We start from the raw sequence: 15,747 nt of genomic DNA, 5'->3' as shown, positions 1-15,747 counted from the left end.
ACTTTTTTTTTTGTTCTCCTGTCTGGTTTCTTTATCCAAATAGAACACTAAGCCTGCTTCCATAACATGTGTTATCGGTTTGTAGTACAGTGCCAAGGATAGCAATTCGTTCGGTCTGTAACTGCCATTTCAACCAATCAGAATGAAGAAAAATTAATGAAAACAGAGCAATAAATCACTCACTACTTTCGATGCAACACATACACACAATCCTATCGCCACCGAACGAAGGTCAAAACACTATTCAAGTCAATATACGCCGGAAAATAACTTCGTTTTTGATGGCATCATACAAACATAATACCATGAAATGCGAGTCACTTCACCGCGTCTGTATTTAACTTTGAAGGGACCTACTGACACCTGTGAAATTTTGCTTTTCAGGGGAATATAAACCCCGTGTTTCTTTTCTTTTTCTTTTTTTTTTAATAACATTCATACTTCAAATGATTACACAGAGAGAGGAAAGAAAAAGAGGAGGAAACACTAAAACAGAACTTCAAATAAAATAACTTACCTTGTTTTTTTTTGCATCCCAATCCATCAAATCCACATGGGGGTTCATCGAGGGGAGGGATGAAGTCGATATTACCGTCGGTGTTACGTTCAAACACCTAAACAAAATTAAAATTTCCATCAAAATATAATTTGGGTTTTTTGAAACAGTTTGAATCCTGTTTTTAATCCATGTCAGTTTAAAGAAGAGATCAACGGCATTCATTCTACAACCTCTGTATTCATTGTCTTATCCTAACTTATCAACTAGAGCATTACGTTACTGTCATTTACAATACCACAGCAACTAAGATTAGGCAAGGTTTATGTTGTAAGCGCATACGTTCTAAAGCTAGTTTGGCTGCTTTGAAGGATGAAAACTTGCAATTACTATCCATATGAGACTGGGGAACTCATCTTCAACTTAATGTGAAAGGAATTTCTCTGTATCCCAGACTCAGGCCGAGGATGCGAAGAAACCCAGATCTTTCAAGTCAAAAGATGTGCATAACATCTGATTTATGGAGATGAGGTGCTTATATGACTTAGCAATAAATATTTTGGCTCTAGTACATTACTTATCTACATATTCAGCGGAATACACCGGTTTATAATTTTTTTTTAATAATACGTTCAATGCGCCCATCTCATAACAAAACTTTTAACGAGTAAGGCTGTATTTGTCACTGAAAAAATTTCATTCGTTAGGTTGTTACAAAAGAACATGTTATTATCGATATACTTCTTAAAAGATCGACAATCCCCTTCCAGTAGTGATTGAAAAGCCATCTCTGAAGAGAACTTGATAACAAGGCATTCTGTCGTTTTACATACTAAGACTCGTCTTTAATATCTACTCCACTCTTAGCATTAGAAAACTTCAAAGGCGTACTGCAATCACCATAAATGAAAATTCGAAAACATAATCGGATTACACAAGAAAACAACATTATTAGTCCATTAACCACTGCGCTTTTATCATAGAATGGTTCTTCCAATTATTAAGCCTCCTCTTCAGTATTAATACGCGGTATTGTGCTAAAGAACAGCGTATCACTGAAGGCTGAAAATTAATATCATATGCGAAAAGAATACACGCTCGCGGGCCAAAACTGTGACCACGCAGCCTGTTTCCGGTCAACCAGACCACGTGGTTTTCCAGTAACTGGCTGTTGGCAGTATCCGAATTGTTCTCATGGACATCACCGCTGAGTTCTTCTCTCATTCCCAATGAACACACACTAATTCTCACCTGGGGGTTATTTATGATGTGGACTCTTCCTGCAAGAACTTGAATTTTACTGAAAGAGTTACGTTTGAACAGTGAATAAATTGTATCCTGGATTTGGAAAATATTTCGGACACATTGAAAATAGAAGGAGAAAAGACGGCGATGATTAGAAGAACACTGAAAATACAACTGACGAGACAAGAGGATCAGGATGAATTACGTTTGATGGCCCACATTCGGGAAAATGGGACTGCTGTGCGTGTTTTGGAAATCATCGACGATATCGAAAATTTAAGCAGTTATGCCTCTTGAAACATTATTAGGGCAAAAATTGCATACATGGGCTCGTACAATTGTGACCCTAGATGGAGAAGGCGCATGTGGTTTTAGGAATACGTATACGTAAGATTATCCCATGTCTTTACAGATATGTTGTAATCCAATGGGGGATATCTGTGACAATGTACGAGTTGCAAAAATGATAGGGAGAGTCAGAGTATAACAGCGTATTCTGTTTGGAATCACATTTGACATCCATCCAAGCATTAGAAATTAGCAAAGGATCTATTTATTCTATTAATTATCGATATTTTCAGTATTTGCTAATTGGGATGACAAGATTATTATTAAAGCAATAGAACTTCAAAAGAAAGTCAGGAATTGTTAGAAAAAAATATGGAGACTTTTAAAATACAAAAAGGGAAAAATTAAATATGAGAATCTCCTTTCATTTTAAAGTGTCTGATTAGCAGCTTTAACGCCAAGGGATTTCGTCTTAAATAGGATAAACGACTGAAGTGCAGTTCGTCAATTGTTCAAAATGGTAGATTAAAACAGTTGACAGGGAAAACGCTTCCTTAGGTTTTACTACGTTGACAAATATACCTCCCTAGGGTTATTACAACACATCCCGAGTCTTACCAAGTAACTCTGTTTCATTTGCGCACTTTTATAGATGGTCCATTTTCGCAAAAGAAAAAGTATAAAAGCTGTCGGAATCCACAAAGGGATTTACAAGCCAGACCGGATCAAAGAAATAAAAGCCGAGTGGGGAAAGTCTAATAAGAAGACCTGGTAATGATGTGCACGCAAAGATATGTATTAGGTCAAAGGTGAAAAGGAAAAGTCTCAGATAAAAGGAAATACTGTAGCGCGAGTGGCATACCTTAGGGTAGTCTATAGAATAATAATAAACAACTGCGTAGTCTGTGGTTTATATAAGAACCGCTATTTTTTAAATAAAAGAGTATCAAATTTTATGCCCAGACTAGGAAAAGTACGTTAATCGTTCTAATTCTCTCTAATCGTTTGCCGATTTTTAAACAAAATAATTTTAATACTATAAAATATACAACATTGTATTATTAGTTTTACTAAATAATAAAATTAATAGCCTTAAGAAAATACAAAAAAGTACATATATTACCACACCATTTCAATTATATCATACATTAATTTCATATACTGTATGTATACTACCACAGCGTACATGTAGTATGATTAATTTAAACATACTTTTGTGTCATCATATTGGAAACTTCCTATTGGTAAAATGGAATGTGAAAACTTTAAATTTCCTTTGAGGGTCAGGTTTTCGTGAACAGTATGTTCAATTTAAACATACTATATGAAAAACGAATATGATATTTTTATTCTTTAAAACTAATGTATAATTTATCTTTAGTAATTTATTCTTTAATTAATATTTGTTAATCTGATAAATAAATTCTTCGTGTTTATTTAATTCTTTAATAATATGGTTCTGTGAACCCAACTAATACATTTAAAAAAATATAAATAAGAACCGCACACTCAATACTGGATGCAAGCTGGAATTGTATTAAGCCGATTAGCATGCTCTGTGAATAATTGAAAGTGAAATAGAAATACAAGAGTGCTATGACGCACCTACCAAATGTTTTGTGTCGTCATAGTGGAAACTTCCTATTGGTAACATGGAATGTGAAAACTTTAAATTTCCTTTGAGGGTCAGGTTTTCGTGAACAGGTAACTTTGCCAGGACAGTATAGTTTCCTTCAATTTCCCCGTCTTCGTTAATACTCATCCACGCTCCAGTGATACCTTAAGACAAAAAGAAATGTGTAAATTTAATTGCGAAGTGCAACATCGAAATTAATATTCTGAAGGTCTAATACTAGCATGCTACATACACCGTAAATTGGCACTCATGGAACTAGCTTTTCAATCATTCTGGTTGACTTCTTTCACACACGTTAATAAAACATCTGGTTATGATGAGACTATTGCCATACAACTGATTTAATATTTTTTTAAAATAATTAAATAATAACCTCATAATTTTCTTATTCTACAGACTAGTTTAAACAATTTACATTCTTTAAAATGGTGAATAGAGACAAATAACTTTGTATTGTTTTGTTAAATTATCAAGCATGAATTAAATTATATACAGTATCTAATATTCCTATTATAATATATTATATATATTTTAGTGTTCACTTTAATATTTTGTATTTTCCTTTTTGTTTTTATATACAGCATATCCAAATCTCGTACGAATTTCATCACTTATTTTTTTTTTTTTCGGTCAAAATCGATTGAAGCGCCATCTTATAGAAATGTGTATAAAATTAATTTATTCATGTAACTGTCACTCGTGAATTATTGCAATACTTCTAGTACGTTGACTGATGGTGGATTTAGGTTTTTTGCGTATATTTATTAACTCCTATTTTTATATATTTTTACTTATTCCGAAAGTATTTCTCTAAAGACTAAATGAAGCTTTTTCAAACTACTTCAGATTTTCAATATTTGATAATTAAATTCATCTTCCATCTAGAGATATTCATAACTATTTATAAAATAATCATTACCACGTTGAAATTGGACAGTATTTTATTCCAAACTTGGGCAATCTAAAAAAATATAAATATATACTCAGAAATAACAAAAAGTAAAATATTAATTCATGAATTTGAAAATATAACGTAATTAAAATCATCCCTATGAATAGTTTATAAGAGTTAAATTTACTGTAGCTTACTGTTTTATAAATTCGTTGTTTTAGCGTATCGACATAAACAAATACTTCATTTTCTCTCCTGCTTGCATAATAAAAATCCATAATATATTATTCATTAATTGTTAATACCTACTTTAGCAATACATGGATTACGTGTATTAGAGCTATCACCATACTTACTCTCATATCTTTTCTGGTTTTTTATATGGCGAATGATAAGACTTCCATTGCGGATATCTCCTCCTTCACGCAGAATGGCACGTAGGGCTTCGGCGTACAACATTACTGCATCATACAGGTAGGCTGCATAAAGGGTAATGTGCTTGAAGGGGAAAAAATATAAAAAAAAAATGAATGTTATTTAGAGAGTGACAAATCTGAATATCATTTAAATGCAAATTCGTAGATTGAAATGCGGGCTCATGTTAAACGACTGGGATATATTTGGTATACATCCAACACTATTCCATTATAAGATTAATATACTAAGAGATAGTTGTTGTTTTGTTTTTTTTTATTAAAATTTTAACATCGGTACCGAAAATATCAAAATAGAATCTCTTGCAATCTGAAGAAAATGTGTGCGACTAAGAATTCCGTATTTTCAAAGGATGCTTGCTTATGGAATACTGTGAAAAATAAGACTGCAGATTTGTGGAGGAATCGGAAGTGGATCCAACATTGAAATCGCATAGTAAGCAATTCTGTCAGTTACCTTTTGTCATAGAAGTAACAGTTTTTTTCTCCAGGAAACTGACCTTTCCATACTACAAACAGACACTAGAACACACTCATGTAACTCTGCGGAAGTGACAGCTGATCTGACAGATACATGCAAATTGTTTATATAAATATTCTTACACATATTCAGTGTATAGCTTGGAGGTCATGAGTAGCTGTGCATTCATATGTTACGAGTGATATTCCACACTGTTTTTTTGCTGTCACTTTGGTTTAACACATGTTATGTAAATATTTGTAATATTTCATAGTAAATTGTATTTGAGAGATACCGCGACCACCGATGTCAATATAGTATTGGTTTAGTTTTTTTTTTTTTTCTTTGTTTAATAATTTCTAGATTGTAACTGAAAATAAATAAATCAATATGTATTATATTTTTGCAGTGTTTTTTCTTTATGTTATATTGCATTTTAGCACATACTAGTAATAAATGCATCTCTCACATACACGCAACCTAAGCTGCAATTTTTTCTAGTGCGATCTCCGCAGGGTTAATAGACATAATACACTGATCTCGTGACCTTTGTTTCGGTCTATGTATGTATGTATGTGATTATTTGGCCTGCATTGTACCAGGTGGATGTCCTTAATTTTACAAAGTGAGTTTCAGGCCACTATCCTTGGCCAAAACATAATGACTACCTAACAACGTGTTGAGTAGAAATTATGGCTTGCACCCATCTTGGCACTGACTCCACTAGACCAAAGAAGGTATTATGGACTAACGAGACAAAATAATGTCCAAGAGGTCAGAGATTGAGTGCGACACTAGCGTCGACCCACGAATGCTGCGTTCCCGATGATCACACAAACGTTCGATGGGATTCATATCAGAAGAACTAGGCATCCAGAGAATGTTTGGATATGTTCTTCGAAGGATGCGAGCCTCGTGACAAGGAGCGTTGTTTTGCAGAGTCCTAATCTATTGGGTCACACGGTTACTATGTAGGAACAATATCTGGTCAAAAAGAAAGAAAGAACCTATCTCCCTGTAATAATTAGCGGTCAAGTTGAGTTCAGTGGGTATGAGAGGACCCAGTGATGTCCATCAGAACAACCTTATATCAGGATATCGCCACCGGCAGTCTTTTCCGACCCGCTGTGCAGTCTGCATGTTCGGAAACAGGCTGTGTGATCATAAGGTTTTGGTCCATGAGGTAAGCTGCTCTTTTTTACATATCGTACATTTTTGAATCCATTATATGAACTTGCTAAGATTTTGTGTCTTAGTATCATGGTTGCTCCAGTACATGTGAAACACAATAATAATCTCGCAGTGTATAGCGGAAGCTTCAAGGCTATCTACCATCAGCACTCAAAACGTTAATCTCATGGGAGCATAAGCCAGTCCAATCCCTTTTTAATCATGATAATCCTAAGATTCTGTAATAAGAATGAATATTCTGTCTTGGATTAGCATCCAACTGCAGTCTTTCTTAGAGTAGATCATCCTCGACTTTCCCTTCTATTCCCAGACATTAGTTCTCTTTTGAACCCAATACTTAATCAGCGCAAATCCCAAGTTCGTTCTACTTTTGAAATGTTCAGAATTTTGGCATACTCAGCTTCTTTGTATTACATTACTTAAAAGACGGTATTCAAAGAGTCCCTCTATTCAGTTTTTATGCATGCATCGCTTGAAACGAATCCAACTATGTTACTAAAAGAGCAAATACACAAGCGTTTCAGAGAGCTGTGGTTTAAATAATACCAAGACCATGTACAGTGAGGATTAACAGAGTTTGTGAATGCAAAATCAGATGGCTAACGCTACAATTTTTATTCTAGGGTTTTGCTTTTAAGCTGAATATATTCATAGACGATCATCCTATGTGAGACAACCTTGACCTTTTGCATATCAGCGTCCAATTTATTTCCTTATGGTGAAATCCCATATTTTTAATACCCTTTTGAAGATTATGGCAAATTTCCTTGCGATACTTCCAATAGGTGGCGCCTCCAGACAACTGCAATCATTTTATCTATGATAATTTAATTATATGACCAGGCATAACGAAAGTAATTATTTTTATATTTCTCATTAATATTTTATGACTTTAATTTATTTGGAAACTAGCACACTTACATGACTTTTGGATAAACTATCTTAAGTAAATCTCCAAGTGTTACGGAATTGTTGTAGAAGTGCATTTACAGCAAGTTCTTTTCATCTTTGGAGAAGCGAAAAACAAGTTCAGTTTATTTATTACTGATTTTACTAACCTGCTGGATGATCAAGCCAATGATATTCAGAAATCGATATGTCTAGTATTATCTGCCATTTTTTTTAAGCAGAATAAAAATATCTTGTTTTGAGTGTCTACATATCATTTCTAACATACTGGGGAATATATTGGCAATCGATATGAATCTGTGTCGCTTTACATTTTCAGATTAAAACGATAAAAGTGAAAAATAAATCATTGAAGAAATAAGATCTAAAGCCCGACTTAACCTCTCAATAATGGAACTAAGAACACGGATGTATACCTCAGTGATCATCTTCAATTGCGCAGCATCTATTTGAGCTGACATTCCCAGCGAGGAAATTTGAATCCTCACTGAAGCAGTCCAATTTAATATTTTGCATTCCTCCGAATATTGACACACACACACACACACACACACACACACACACACACACACACACACACACACACAGTATAGCTTTCACTTTCATTCTCATTCACAAGGAAATCCGTTGTGTGTGTGTGTGAGGAGAGGCCACGATGAACAAATATACATCGACCTCTACACACGTGTGGCCTCATCTTTACGCCGCGCGCTTTAATTAATCCCGCCTGGAAGGCGAGTAGATAATCACTTGAAGAAAGTGCATTTGAAGCGTAATCTTTACTGCCTGGTAATTTCCGCTCTCTCTCTCTCTCTTTCTTGCTGCCTTAAGGGTAGAAAATTGCATGACATTTTTGCCAACGAAATTAGCGAAGAAATCGCTTAGTGCATACTGAAGTGCACTTTTTTTTTCTTTCTTTCTTTCATGGAGATAATTACGAACCAATGGAAAGGTCAATGAAAGACAGTACATAACATGAAGTTGAATTCGAATGTTTAACTCAATTTCTTTTTCGCGTCATCTATTCACTTATGCATCCTTCCGATAATAATTCTCTTTTTACTTTATGAATGCTGTTTATATTTAAACAAATAGTAAATGTTAGTCACAATAACTCCACCTAACAACCTCACAAAAATGTCCACCAGATGATTATTTGATAAACAACATAAATATTGTCAAATTTGAGGGTTCATCTATTAAAATTAATTTGCGGTGTATATTTTAAACGCTGAAATATAAACATTAAAATATAATTCATTTTTAAATTCTAAAGTTTCAATATATAAATAATATTTTCAAATTAAGAATGTAGTAATATAATTAATAAAATTATTAATATTACTTTTCTACTTTTATGTAAACCTGAGACATCATGCAATGCTCATTCGATCTCATATAATGTCTATCATTTTATAGACATTATATGAGATTATATATTCATTCCAACATCGGGATTTTATTTATTCCTATAGGATCCACCCGGTCTCTCTTTGAGGGGGCGGGTTAAGCCCTCCTAATGAGGGATTATATATAGTATGACTGTAAATCCGTGTGTGTTCACGGACGAAAAACCGTCAACCTCCGTATGAAGCCGGCTGAATCACCTTTAGTCGAGCATTCGTAATTAATGTATTTCACACTTAAACCGTTTACACATTCCACTCAGTCATTTCATCAGAAAAACTCTCTCATTCCACAGTCTTACATGACTTCCCAGGGATAGACCTCTCGTCTTTTCCCAACTACTGTTCCTTCAGTATGCATCTATCACATTCCGGTCTTTTCCACTTATTTTTCAATCTTTTCAGTGTTTTATTTTATTCTCGTACTTACAAGCTTTTGCACTTCCTCCACATCTCCTCAATAACTAAGAGACTAGATCTGCTCAATAATAAATATTAAGTCAGATCAAAATTCTATAAAGAAAAACACACACACTTAATCATTTTTAATTATCAGTATTCGTTTTCAGTATGTAATGTTTTTACCACCTTTACAGCATGTTCTCTGAACTTTAATACCCTGTCCTAAATCTCTTGTGACTTTGAGATCTCCATTAGAATTCACTCAACCCAAGATGCATTTAATTAGCAACATTAAACTAAATTTTATTCTTCTCTAACTACATGACTAATTATTCAAACCGATCAAAATGAATACTGTGCCCCAACTGATTACCCTTATTAACTTCGCAGCATGAACAGGATATATTTATCTTCAAATCATCAACAATATCGTTCATATACAAATCAAATGGGAAAAAAAAGTACGAGATCTTCCTCTACACACACCCTCTACTATCTTCAGACAGCCCCTTTTATCCACACTTCTAGGTTATTACCCATTTTCTACCATCCCAATTTATGTAATAAATCTACGGCATCTTAATTCAAAATCCGTTAATGATATCAAGGGGGTAGTCATCGTTCTTATCCACTCTAAACTGTAGATCAGTAAGACAATCTTACCTCCTGGATGAAGTGATGCTATCTCGCCGTGTTGTATTCTGTTCTCGACCAAGTTTTCCGTGATTTCATTGCTACAAAAATACTAACAGGCTTGTAATTTGCTTAATTCCTTTAGCGCCACCTTTGTGAAAATAGAATATCTTCCCTTTGGAAGAACTTACTCGTATTAAATAAGCAATTCCTTCTCGCATTCCCGCGAAGAGTAACTGATATCCGTCCAAACCCACCGACTCTTTATTTGCATCGATATTCTATCGTGTGTTTAAGATGTCTAAACATATCGGGCTGCTTGCTGCCATCTTTTCTCTTCCGAGTATCTGCGTTATACGATCTTCGCCTGACAAAGCACTTGTCCAATACTTCAGTTCACTTGAAGTATTTTACAATCGCTTTCTTGCTATCGAATCCAAGTTATTCTATCATAACTGTTGTTCATAACACAGAATGAGGAACGAAGCATGTTTTCAATAAGGCGAAACTCTTATTGAGAATTTTTATAATTTAAAAATACATTTCAATTCATCTTTTCAAAAACAAAAAGTAAATAATTCAACATTCTCACAACTTCCGACTGCAGGTTTCAACTCTTCATTCATTTTAAAGGGTTTATATTTAGAACGAAAAGTTGAATGTAATTTCTTAGTGTCATAAAACTACGAAAATTCAGAACGAATAAAATTACTTCTGTCGAAGTTCTAAGTAAATAACGAAATTTGAAATGAAGAAAGTTGATCAAAATTAGAAGAAAACTCAATACCTTCTCAAATTTAAAATTCTTGGCGAGTTTAAGTCGAATAAGGAACTCCTTTTTTACCATGAGGATGGAAATATCGTTAGGTTTCTAAATGCGTTTGAAATATCTGCATTTTAATAGGATTTTTCTATATTAAGCCATAGCAAAATGATCGGATTTGAAAATGAAGCTTTGTGTTATAGACGTATTGACGTTATATCGAAGTTTGACAAAGTGTGCTCGCGTGCAGGCAAAGTTACAGCCTAATCACTAAAAATTGAACACCAAGGATAAACCAATTTTGCTGAGGAAGCAAGATTCACTCATCTTAAGGTCTTCTACAAAGCCCTCCATCTATCCTGTTCTTTTCTATATCACTAAGTCTCAATATCTCTAATCTCATCTTCTCACCATTTCTTTGATCAGCTCTCACCACCTGATACCCTTTCTATTTTCTTAATGGTCATTATATTACATGGATTTTCTCTTTTGAGACTATTGATATCTTAACAGCGATAATAACTTACCACTTTAAACTTGTCCATGCTATCATTGAAGTTGAATGGGGGTTTTTCGTTGAACTCTCTCACTCTATCCTCAAAATTGGTGTAGTTGTGACCTTTGGGAGGACTAGGAACAACAACTAGTAGAGAACTAATGCGTGACATGGCGGTAACTGCATTCCTCTCATTGAACTTTGTGCCTCTGGTATCTGAAATGTAAGCGAGTAATAAAATCATTATACGGACAGTATAATCAGACGATATTTATTAAAAAACATTTTGAAGCAACTCACACGATATCCTGACTCACAAACACCTCTTCATTCACTCAGTGATGAGTTGGAGATGACCAACTTGTGCGATGAGGCAGATATTCACACCAGATGTCGTGTGAGATCACAATGTCTTTATACCTCTTGTTGGTTAAAATCAAAGATAATGAATTTTATGTTCTAGATTCTACTCACCCCAGAAGTAGTTATAGGACTCTGGTTCGGAGTAATAATTAGTGTCAACGTATATCACAAGATATTCTCTGTGTACTAGAAGACCTCTAACATCCAATTGCTGCATCATATCCAGCAAGTCTGCAGTAGGACCAAGAAAGATGTAAACTGAAATTCAAATAAAGTATTTTAATATAAAATATTCATTAAAGGAATACAACAAGGCACGCTGCAATTATTAATGGTAATTATCTTTAGGAATGGTGGGATTATTAAACTTAAAAATGCTCAGTTCAGTAGATTTCCCTTATAGTCCTTATAAGGACTGGCTTAAAGGGGCGAAGCAAGAATGCTTTTCATCTTCCCCGTTATCTGTAGTGGACAGTGTAGGGATAAGGTGTTATTGAGCTATTAATTAAAGCTCTGATCATGGCAGGAGGGTAACAGCAATAGCCGAGCCTCAGTTAGAACGTCATTGGCTACAGCATTGCCATCCGTTACCCTCCAAGGGTATTGGATTGAATGAATCAATCACCGCATCTCACGGTCGATTGATCCATCCGAAACCAGATATACTCGAATTCAATATTCAGTTGATCTAAGCAAAAGATTTAGAATATAAAAAGGTTTCTGTTGTTTATTGTGTATTTTTATTTAGATTAAAAGGAAATTAAAAATTATACATCATGGAATAATAAGCATTATAATTTATGCTAGTAATTCTATATTGGGTTTTATCCTTTATTCAAGTGTAAGCAAACAAAGTTTGCACCTGAAGTATTTTCAGGACTGGGGCAACTCGTGGCAAAGGTGGTATAAGTTCTCTGGATTAGAGATAAGTTTAAACTATCTTTAATCCACAGAATTTTAATAATAGGGTTTGACACCCTTTGGCAACTCGTATAGGTAAATATGACTTCTCCATTACTTCCACCACTGTATGGCTTCCACTGATGAGACCTCAATAAAGGTCGAAACCGATCTGGGTAGTGGCCCTTCCCTCAAGGCATAGCATTATACATGTTCGGAAGGAGATGTGCTTTGCACTATGGGAGATACTAAGGCAAGTGATGAGAACTTACACCACCTTTACCACGAGTTGCCCCAGTCCTGGAAGTACTTCAGGCGCAAACTTTGTTTGCTTACACTTGGATAAAGGATTAAACCAAATAAACTAGCATAATCAAGTGAAAAAAACTTCCATAAATTTATTTTATAGATTAAATTATAAGTGAAAGTTATGCATTATGAAATAGATATTAAAATATTACAGGACGGCCGACTTATATTAGTAAACATTTTAATAAGTATTAGTTTTCATTACTGAGCTAATTGGTTTAAGTTGTCCTTATTTTATGTATTTTTTTTGTGTTCTTTTCTTTAAGAAAGGTAATCCTGTCTTATTCGGTGTTCACTGTAATCTGTTCCACACTGAGGATGGCTGAAGTATCCTTGGAAGCTCTTGGAAGTCAGACTTCCAACAGAGCTTTTAAAAGATAACTGCATTTATTTTCAGTGCCTTTAATCTAAGATACAGAGACTGCATGTATCTTATTCGGTCTAAGGAATGATTCGCTTTGATCTCTCGAGTTTTGGTAAGACTCGAGTTGATTGAGCCCAATACTGCATTCGCAAAAAAAAAAAAAAGTCCCAGCGAAAAATGTTTTAGGCGGCTCCACCCATGAGAGGTGGTCAACTCATATTGTGTTAGGTATTGTGAATGGGCAAAGGCTTTTTGTTTTAATTGTATTGTTATTATTTGGCTTATTAAATAATATTTACTTTTAAATCTCAAAGGTTTTTCTAGATAGCTTAGATACAATTGTAGTAGTTAATTAGAGAACGTTTTTCTAGTGTTTTTTTTTTTTAATTTGTTTTACAGTTAGTTGATCTTTGGCGTAGATACATAGGGTTCTCCTTCCCGAAAACCAGAGTTTTTAATAATGTAATTAAAAAAAAATCCTACAAACTATTCCAAACAATACTACCAATTAAGATTAGGTACACAGGGTGCCGATTGTCTGCCGTACTCTCCTCATCCATAAGTCTAAAGATCGTTGACGGCCACAACTACGAATGACAGTTAAGGGTGGAGACCAGTATCTTATCAATTTCCAAAAGTTTGGACTAAAATATTTTATTTATTTTTATATTTTTTATTATTATATTTATTTTGTTATTTATATTAAATCAAGAATTATAATTTTCTTTCTGCATATTTTTTTTCCCCTCCAGAAAGAACAAAGATAAAAATAATAATGCAGCTAAGAACAAATTCTAAGCAACCTGTGAAGCTCATTTTGAGAAGTTGGATTTACGAAACGAAAGTGAACGACACACCATCATCAACCCTGCGGAGGTCGCGGCTGATCTGACAATACAAACAAATTGTAAGAATATTTACATTAAACACATATCCAATGTATAGCTTGGAGGTCATGAGTAGCTGCGCATGCATATATTACGAGTGATATTCCACACTGTTTATGCGGTCAGTTTTGGTTTAACACGTGTTATGTAAAGGCGTGTGATATTTCATGATAAACTGTATCTGAGAGATACCGCGACCTCCGATGTAAGTGTGGTATGGGTTTAGTTGTTTTTTTTCTTTGTTCAATAATTTCTAGATTGTAGCTGAAAATAAATAAACCATCATGTATTATATTTGCATTTTTTTTTTGAAGTTTTATCGCATTTTAGCACATACTGTTAATGAATGTATCTCTCAGATACACGCGACTTCCGAAGGATTAAACACAGGATTCTGTTACCGCTTACAAATCCAATTAGGTCTACACGATGGGTTGTTAAAACTTATCATTACGGTTCGACTTGATTGCAAGCACGTGTTTCCATTCAGGTGGTTTGCTAGATGGTATAACATGCAGTTTCTTCACAGTTGAGCCAATGACCGTACATTCTCTCCGAGATGTTTACACAAATCCGATAAACTGTAATCCTAGGAATCGCGGAACTTTAAGTCCATTTAGGATTAGCGTAAAGGATTTATTTTTCTCATCTCAGGTTCGTCTACAGCATTTGAGGTCAAGAGTTCTTTACCATCACTTACAAAAGTCAAACCTAATTCGCTCCTACACTTACGCCATCTAGTGGTGAAATAGCCGTAACAAACAATGGTTATACACACTACAAAAGTTAATTTTTATGAACTCACTTAGTGACTCAAGATTTCACGATAAGTTATTATGAATCATAAAACTGAAGAGCTAAACGAATCTTAAGTGAAAGGTCAATGAACAATCATTGACCTTTCACTTAATCTCAATTTCAATGAATCAGTTTAAATCTATACTGACTAAAGAACTTTTCTTGGAGGCTATTAAACGTTAATACTCCCTTTATTTCTGAAAGTACTTAACAGACACTCAAGAAATGTGACACATTACCCTCTCAAACATGCACACAGTTCATATATATGCGATTAGCGAGTTAAAACAAATCTCATTGTTAAGGGTGTTTCTGTAGAGCAACGAAATTTTCTTAGGATAAAGAAATGCGAATGATATAACGCAGCAATTAACGCTGTTTTCTGAACTGTTATATTTATTATACGTAACAATATAAAGATATACTTTTTACCATTTAAAAACAATACCTCTTGTTTTCTTGTATGTCTCATTAATTGCATCTTGAATCTTTTCGGCACAACAAGAGCGGTTTTTGATACAGCAAACTTTATTTTCTAGGACATATTGGCTGTTAATAGTAAAGTTTCCATCGTCTTCTGCTTGTTTTAATAAACTTTTGCTAATCTTCGAAAACTGCGGAGAGTTTTCCCAAAAAACGGAGAACTTGTATAAACCATAATACCTGAGCAAGGCCAAAACCGAGCTGACTATCTGAAACAAAGCACAATATTCAGTTAATATCGACATTAATACATATTAAAGCTAATAGATGAAAACTAATCGAAATATGTCTTAATTCAATACAATTTCACATTTTTATTTAAAAAAAATTAAAACCTTATAGTTAGAAATTTCTATAATATTTTAGAAATATACAACCAGAAAATATTTAAA

The 15,747-nt window shown here is 34.1% G+C and overlaps 1 protein-coding gene across 2 annotated transcripts in view; it reads right to left on the bottom strand.

The window, feature by feature from the left end:
* Positions 1 to 15,747, bottom strand: part of LOC150103069 (receptor-type guanylate cyclase Gyc76C-like) — a 182,382-nt gene that overhangs the window by 64,399 nt on the left and 102,236 nt on the right. The window contains exons 3-8 of one of the 2 annotated variants that reach the window (XM_090398404.1): positions 15,321 to 15,564; positions 11,726 to 11,872; positions 11,283 to 11,467; positions 4,914 to 5,055; positions 3,639 to 3,808; positions 518 to 614 (exon numbers count right to left, since the gene is read on the bottom strand). In XM_090398404.1, the coding sequence (XP_090254530.1) occupies positions 518 to 614; positions 3,639 to 3,808; positions 4,914 to 5,055; positions 11,283 to 11,467; positions 11,726 to 11,872; positions 15,321 to 15,564 (985 nt within the window). Of the gene's footprint in view, positions 1 to 517; positions 615 to 3,638; positions 3,809 to 4,913; positions 5,056 to 11,282; positions 11,468 to 11,725; positions 11,873 to 15,304; positions 15,565 to 15,747 lie in introns of those variants that run through there. The other variant, XM_090398406.1, reaches the window with a different exon arrangement.

Source organism: Typopeltis vanoorti, chromosome 9 (assembly GCF_054136105.1).
Source record: "Typopeltis vanoorti isolate ZY-2024b chromosome 9, IOZ_Tvanoo_1.0, whole genome shotgun sequence".
NCBI classification, from domain to species: domain Eukaryota; kingdom Metazoa; phylum Arthropoda; class Arachnida; order Uropygi; family Thelyphonidae; genus Typopeltis; species Typopeltis vanoorti.
Note: the sequence above shows the minus strand (reverse complement) of the source record. Positions and strands in the feature narration are given on the sequence as shown.